This window comes from Vitis vinifera, chromosome 11 (genome assembly GCF_030704535.1).
Source record: "Vitis vinifera cultivar Pinot Noir 40024 chromosome 11, ASM3070453v1".
NCBI lineage: Eukaryota > Viridiplantae > Streptophyta > Magnoliopsida > Vitales > Vitaceae > Vitis > Vitis vinifera.
Window position 1 is genome coordinate 19,213,349 of NC_081815.1, and position 7,547 is coordinate 19,220,895.

At 35.7% G+C, this 7,547-nt stretch overlaps 1 protein-coding gene across 1 annotated transcript; it reads right to left on the minus strand.

The window, feature by feature from the left end:
- Window positions 1–5,391: 5,391 nt before the first annotated feature.
- Window positions 5,392–6,852, minus strand: LOC100256457 (xyloglucan endotransglucosylase protein 7). The gene is made up of 3 exons (XM_002274368.5): window positions 6,425–6,852; window positions 5,981–6,174; window positions 5,392–5,885 (listed from the first exon to the last, which is right to left on the minus strand). The coding sequence occupies exons 1-3, from the start codon at window positions 6,773–6,775 to the stop codon at window positions 5,492–5,494; spliced, it is 939 nt and encodes a 312-aa protein (XP_002274404.2). The 5' UTR covers window positions 6,776–6,852; the 3' UTR covers window positions 5,392–5,491.
- Between the last annotated feature and the right edge of the window lie 695 nt (window positions 6,853–7,547).

A 7,547-nucleotide genomic window follows, 5' to 3' on the forward strand; every position in this document is an offset into this window, starting at 1 on the left:
TAGAAAAAGCTGGTAGAACTGTACAGAACCCAAGCTTTTCCAAATTGCATTTATCTAAAGGAACATTTATATGGTTTCAAGATTGAAGAATCCAGGCCAATTGATGATGCCTTAGATGAGTTTAATAAATTGGTGTTGGATTTAGAGAGTTTAGATATCAAGGTGGAGGATGAAGATAAGGCAATCATTCTCTTAAACTCTCTACCTAAATCTTAGAAGCACTTTAAAGAAACCTTAAAATGTGGCAGAGATGCCATTACATTTTATGATGTTCAGAATGCCTTGAATGCTAAGGTGTTGGATATGAAGTCTTCTAACAAAACTAATAGTGGTGAAAGTTTAATTGCCAGAGGAAGACCTCAGAATAAAAATAACAATGGAAAATGAGGAAAATTTGGTTCAAGATCAAAGTCCAAAGATAAGAAATATTATAGGGATGTCAAGTGCCATCATTGCAACAAGATGGGACATATAAGAAGAATATGTCTAGATAGACAAGAAGAAGAAAATACTCAAGCACAAGGAAGTGTTGCCATTATAGATGATGGTTATGACGGTGTAGAGGTACTCACTGTTACATTGAATTAAAATCATGAAGAATGGGTCTTGGACTCGGGTTGCACCTAGCATATGTGTCTAAGAAGAGATTGGTTTTCATCCTATCTAGAAGTTAATGGTGGAAAGGTGTTGCTAGGAAACAACATCAGTTGTAGTGTGGTTGGAATTGGCACGGTGGCTATTAACATGTTTGATGGAATGACAAGAACTCTCAAAGAAGTTAGGCATGTACTAGACCTGAAGAGAAATCTAATATCTCTTGGAACTTTGGACGAATCAGGTTATAGCTTCAAAGCATAAAATAGGAAATTAACCATTTCAAAATGTGTCATGGTTGTCATGAAGGGTCAGAAGAGAAATGGGTTGTATATCCTAGAAGGTCACACATTGAAAGGTTTAGTGGGATCGGTGTTAAGAACTGAAACTGATAAAACAATTCTTTGGCATATAAGACTTGATCACTTAAGTGATCGAGGTCTAAAAGAATTGCACAAGCAGGGCCTATTGTGTGGGGATAGCATCAACAAGATTGATTTTTGTCAATATTGTATTCTTGGCAAGCAACACAGGTTAGCATTCAAGTTGCAATACACAAGTCAAAGGATGTATTGGAATATGTACATTCAGATTTATGGGGGCTTGCAAGAGTCTCTACTCATGGGGGAAATAAGTACTTTCTATCCTTGATTGATGATTACTCTAGAAAAGTTTGGCTATACTTGTTAAAAACTAAAGATGAACATACTGTCTTAACAAAGGTTAAGGAGTGGAAGGCTTTAGTTGAAAATCAAACTAATAAAAGAGTAAAAGTGTTAAGGAAGGATAATGGGCTAGAGTTTTGCAATGAGGAATTTGAAATGTTTTGTAAAAATCAAGGTATTTTAAGACACAAAACAGTAAGGAATACACCTTAACAAAATGGCCTAGCAGAGATGATGAATAGGACATTGTTAGATAGAGTCATGTGTATATTGTATAGTTCTGGCATATATAAACATTTTTGGGTTGAAACTGTAATGACAACTTGCTTTTTAGTAAATAGAACTCCATCTAGTGCAATAGACTTTAAAACTCCAGAAGAGTTTTGGTCTGGAAAGCCTTCTAACTATGATCACCTTAGAATCTTTGGGTGCACAGCTAATGTTCACCAAAGTGAAGGAAAATTAGAACCAAGGTTAATAAAATGTATCTTCTTAGGTTATCCAGAGGGTGTTAAAGGTTATAGGTTATGAAATAAGGAATCTCCGGGTATTAAAATAATAATAAGTCGTGATGTTGTGTTTAATGAAAATGAAATGCTTTCTATGAGGACTAACACTGCAGGTACAAAGGAAGATTCTGAAAATAGGAGTCTAACACTTGAAAAAGACCATTTTGAGTTTGAGGTGGAGTTATCATCTCAAGATGGTCATGATCAACAAAAATGATTTAGCACATGATGGCCTAGAGACAGAAGATACTAAGGTGATAGGTTCAAATGTTGAAGGTGGTGTAATAACCAACTCACAAGAAGCCAGTCTTGATTATCTCTTGTCAAGGGATAAGGCTAAGAGGAACATAAAACCCCTAGATAGGTTTGGTTTTGTAGATTTGATTACCTATGCTCTATTGACTGCTATGGAGTATGAAGAGAGTGAGCCACTCTCTTACCAAGAAGCTATAAACAACAATGAATCGATGAAATGACTCACAACAATGACTGAAGAATTTGAATCCTTATAGAAAAATCAAACCTAGGTGCTTGTAGAAAGAAAGCCAAATCAAAAAGTGGTAAGTTGTAAATGGATATTCAAGCGAAAACAGGGTGCCACTAAGAATGAACCCATAAGGTTCAAAGCTAGATTAGTGGCTCAAGGGTATACTCAGAGAGAGGGCATTGACTACACCAAAGTATTCTCTCCAGTGGTGAAACATACCTCAATTAGAGTATTGATGTCCATTGTAGCTCAATTTGATTGGGAATTGGAGCAACTAGATGTTAAAACTGTCTTTTTTACATGGAGACTTAGAAGAAAAAAAATCTAATGACTCAACTTGAAGGTTTTAAAGAGCCAGAAAAGGAACATCTAGTGTGTTTACTTAAAAAATCCTTATATTGATTGAAACAATCCCCAAGACAATGGTATAAAAGGTTTGACACCTTTATACTAAAGATTGGTTTCAAAATGAGCAGTTATGATGGTTGTTTCTATTATAAGAAGTTACAAGGAAGTCTGATGATATTTCTTCTAATATATGTCGATGATATGTTATTGGCTTGCAAAGATAAGTCACAAATTCAAGAGGTGAAGAGGATTCTAAAGTCAGAATTTGATATGATGGATCTTGGGAATGCAAGAAGAATACTCGGCATGGAAATTGTAAGAAACATAAAGGATCGTACTTTATTCTTATCACAAAATGGCTACTTAGAAAAGGTTTTGAAAAGGTTTTCCATGGAGAATTCAAAACCTGTAAGTATACCATTAGCAGGACATCTCAGATTGTCAATGACACAATTTCCTCAATCTGAAGTTGAAATGAAAGAGATGAATTTTGTTCCATATGCTAATGTTATAGGGTCACTCATGTATGCAATGGTGTGCTCACGACCAAATATTGTTCATTCAATAAGTGTTTTGAGCAGGTTTATGGCTAACCTAGGTAGAAAACATTGGAATGGAGTTAAATGGTTGCTAAGATATGTAAGAGGATCTTTTGGTGTAGGATTGAAGTTTGGATATTCTAAAGAGGGTGTTGGTATCACAGGTTATGTGGATTCAGATTTGCAGAGGATCTTGATAAGAGAAGGTCAACTACAAGTTATATTTTCACCTTATTTGGAGGACTTGTTAGCTGGAAGTCACAACTACAATCGATAGTGGCACTTTCAACAACCGAAGCTGAATATATAGCAATTACTGAGGCCATGAAAGAAGTTATTTGGTTGCAAGGACTTGTTAAGAGCTTGGAGTGCTGAATAGTGTAGTGGAAATATTTTTAGACAGTTAGAGTGCAATTCAGTTGCGTAAAAATCAAGTGTTTCATGAAAGGACCAAACATGTCGATGTTAGATATCACTTCATTAGAGAAAATGTAAGCTCAAGAGCAGTGAAGATGGAGAAGATTTCCACAGTTGATAATCTAACCGACATGGCAACTAAAGTTCTACCAGTAAGCAAATTCAGGTATTACCTGGATTTGGTCCAAGTAATGTGCAACTACTATTTAAGTCAAATCTTCATCCGAAGAATCCAAATTCAATTTTTGAACCAAGGTGGAGAATGTGGAATTTGGTGGTCCAAAAATTAATTAGCCACATAAGCAAAGTTAGTTGATTAACTAACTGAAAGCATACCTGTTTTGCTTAGTTTTTTCATGTACTTGTATAAAAGTGTGACGAAAAAAAAACAGAGGGGTGTGAGTTTTCTGAATTACAAAACAGGTGTGAGAGGATTTCAAAGTGTGAGTCTTGTTCATTGTACTGTAGAAAGAGTTTGAAAAATCTCAAAGATTCTTGAAGGTGTAAAATGGTTCAATCTTAGTGGATTTTTGGAGATGATCTTGATCCATGGATGTAGGATTCAAATCTTGGATCCGAATCACATAAATTTTGGTTGTTTTGCTCTGTTTTTTCTGACTTCTGGTATTGTTTTTCTTTGTTTTCTTAAATTGGTGTTCGATCTCAATTTATTGAGGAACTTGGATAAAACCTCAACACATATCATCATCAACAATTTGTACTCCTACAACAGAGCCTAGAGATGAAAAAAGAAGGCCTTGGAAAATAAATAAATACCACATATTTTAGGGGCATAATAGGAAGTCTTTGTTATTTGACTTCTACAAGACCATATGTTGCTTATGGAGTTGGAATTATTAGTCGATTTATAAAAATAAAAAAGCATATCAATCATACTTGCAAGCAATAATATGAATTTTAAGGTATGTAAGTTGTACTCGTAATTATGCTTTAGTTTAGTGGCCTACACACACACACTTTTATATATATATATATATATATAGGTGATGGAAAGGCTAGAAATAGTACTATTTCTTATCTAGGAATAGAAGCATTATCGTAATCAACAAAGAAACATTAATTAGTTATAACATTATCAACTATTGAATATATGGTAGTAACTTTTGCAACATGCCAAGTAATTTGGCTTTCCATGGTGGTTAGTGAATTAAAGTGTAAATAATAAAAGGGTCCTACAAATATTTTGTATGATAATAAACTTGTTATTACATCAACAAAGAATATGATGTTCAAAGCAAACAAATAAGTATCAAATTTCATTATATTAGAGAAATCATAAAAATTGATGAGATCAAACCTAAATTTTGTAGATTAGAAGATCAAATTACATACATTTTTATAAAGCCACTAAAATAGTTGTGTTCAAGAATAAGATTTTTTTAGTTTTAAAAATTATTTTTATATATATAAAAACTTATTAAAATAGAAAAGAAATTTAGCTTCAATTTTATACATATAATATTATATAATTCTCCTACCCGGTTAGTCCACCCCAGTCCCACCCCTATTTAACTTTTTTTCATTTTTTCTAAACAAGACTAAGAATATATTTATAAAATAGCAAGGGGTTGGAATCAGTCTCATTTTCCATTCCTAGAAATAGTACACGAATACAACACCTAAGGCTGTAAAGTGTACCCACATTTTCAAGAAACCTTTATGTAAAGTAAAGCTCTCAATGTCAATTACCACCTCACACTTACATATCACCGACAGATACGACAAAGAATTTTGACTTCATATGTTTACTTTCATACCTCTATTCATTGGCCACTTCAATCACAAACAAAAATTAAATTCCAACCAGCCCATATTCAACATTTACACTTTATTGAATACATAGAAATATGTACAGTACCAAGCAAAAGGCCTTGTTTTATACGAAGAAAGTACACAATTTCCATTCAAGTCTTAAGCACATTCAGGGGGAGGGCTTTGTGGGAAGCGCTTAGTGTCAGTGCAGTAGTTGTAGATCATGTAATTCTTCTGCACCCACCTCAGCCTTGCCTGGCTGGTGGAGTCCAGCTCATGTTTCATCCATGGACTGTTGCTGGAGGATGGAGACTTGGAACTGCATGAGGATGCTCCTGAAGACCACACACAGGCATTACTGGCATCAAAGTTCCTGTAGGAGGCAGTGAAGGGTGCTTGGGACCAGTCTGTTTTTACGAGTCCACCTCTTGTAGCCCAGTCATCTGCATTCCAGAGACTGGAGTATATCCTCATGGGCTGCTTCTTTGGGAATGGAATTCCCATGGCCTCCAGGTTCTTGAACACTCTAATGGGTGTGCCATCCACTGAGAATCTGTACAAAAAAATTCAACCCCAAGTTGAGGATTAAATTAATCAATCTTATATGATAGTGATATGTATTTGTAGCAGTTATGCAAGGGTTCTCACAGGATGTTATGGGGATTCCAGAGGACGGAATATGTGTGAAAGTTGGCAGTGGGATCGAACCAGAGGTAGAACTGTTGCTCTCTGTTGCCCTTCCCTTGGCTGAACACATTGGTGTGAAGAATGTAAGGATCACCACTGAGGTTCCCCAAGAATTCAAAGTCTATCTCATCATGGGTTGACCCTAGTGACGAAAACTGCAACACATGAAGCCAAGATTAAAAAGAAGCTGTACTCCCCAACTTCACCTTTATTGCAACATATAAATATATAATAAAGACTAAGTCTTCACGTTATTTTCTCGATCATAAAATATTTGGAAATAAATTTTATCCATTGAATTTTGACTAGTTGTCAATATTTTGGATATACCTACGTATGAGTATACCTCCGGAAGTACTGCAAATTTTTTCTAAAAACTAAGACTAATAGAAAAGTTAGTCATACATAGTAGGCGGTGACCGTGCCTGCAGAGTTGCCAGGGACAAGCTTAAGCTGCATATCGATCTTTCCAAACAAATACTCATTCTTGGACTTGAACCCTGAGCCAGATGCTCTGTCCAAGGAGAGAGTGAGGAGCTGGCCCTTGTCAAGCAGCTTAGCACGGTCATTTCCCCAAGTGATGTCAAACTCTTGGTAAAAATTGCCAGCAGAGGCAGCCATGAGAGAGCAAAACATGTATACAACCAACCCCAATAGAGAAGATGAAGAAAAAGGAGAAGAAGCCATTGAATAAGTGACTGAGACTTGGAAGTGGTATTTTAGTTGGGGTGGGATAATTGAGCATTTTGTTGGCATTTTATAGGAGGGAAGAGATAGAGATGAAGATCGAAGAGAGAAAAGGAGAGGTTAATTTTGAGTCTCAAGCCAAGTACTAGCCAGCCATGAGTCTGCATGGGGGGGCTCGAAGTTGGGTACAGTTGGCTAAGTGAAAGTGATAAGTCATTAATGACATCCCAACCACTACTCACAATACTTGGTTCTCGAGAGAAGACACCTGATTTGCCCCCTCTCCAAGAGATCATCACCAATTCTTAGCCTATTTTAGATTAGAGCAATTGAGAAGATAAGCTCAAACCCTAGTGTTATGCTTGAGGATGTGCCAAGATTTTATTGGTTGATTGGCTTCAAATTTCAAGTTTTCTATTTTATCAATTCACTTTAGGCATGAGGTTGATGTATTTTTTAGAACATGCATGTGAATAAGTTATATTTATATGACTGAATCATCTCTTTCTCGACTAATTTAACTTGGAAAGGAGCATTACTGTTGGAGGAGATGGGCACACCTGTGAAAAACCTTACGACTTTTGTCAAGCATTAGTGGTAAAGTTAAGTACACTGCATCAGAAAAAGAAAAAGAAAAAAATATATAAAAGAAATAGGGGAGGAGGACTTGGACTTATGATGTGATGCTTTTCAATTGGTATCTTAGCTGTGGAGCTATTCAGATAACATCTTACTACTATTGATGGTGGGGGCTATTCAGATAATATCTTACTACTATTGATGGTGGACAAACATCAGTTTGTTACAAATTTAGTGGCTTGCATCTGGATGGAGAGAGAGA

Bases quoted from the DNA above. Each gene is read 5' to 3' on its own strand.
- LOC100256457 (XM_002274368.5), bottom strand. From the start codon at position 6,775: ATGCCAACAAAATGCTCAATTATCCCACCCCAACTAAAATACCACTTC. The intron at 6,175-6,424 runs GTATGACTAACT...CATGTGTTGCAG, and splicing joins GCACGGTCACCGCCTACTAT to TTTTCGTCACTAGGGTCAAC. The intron at 5,886-5,980 runs GTGAGAACCCTT...TTTTTTGTACAG, and splicing joins TGGAATCCCCATAACATCCT to ATTCTCAGTGGATGGCACAC.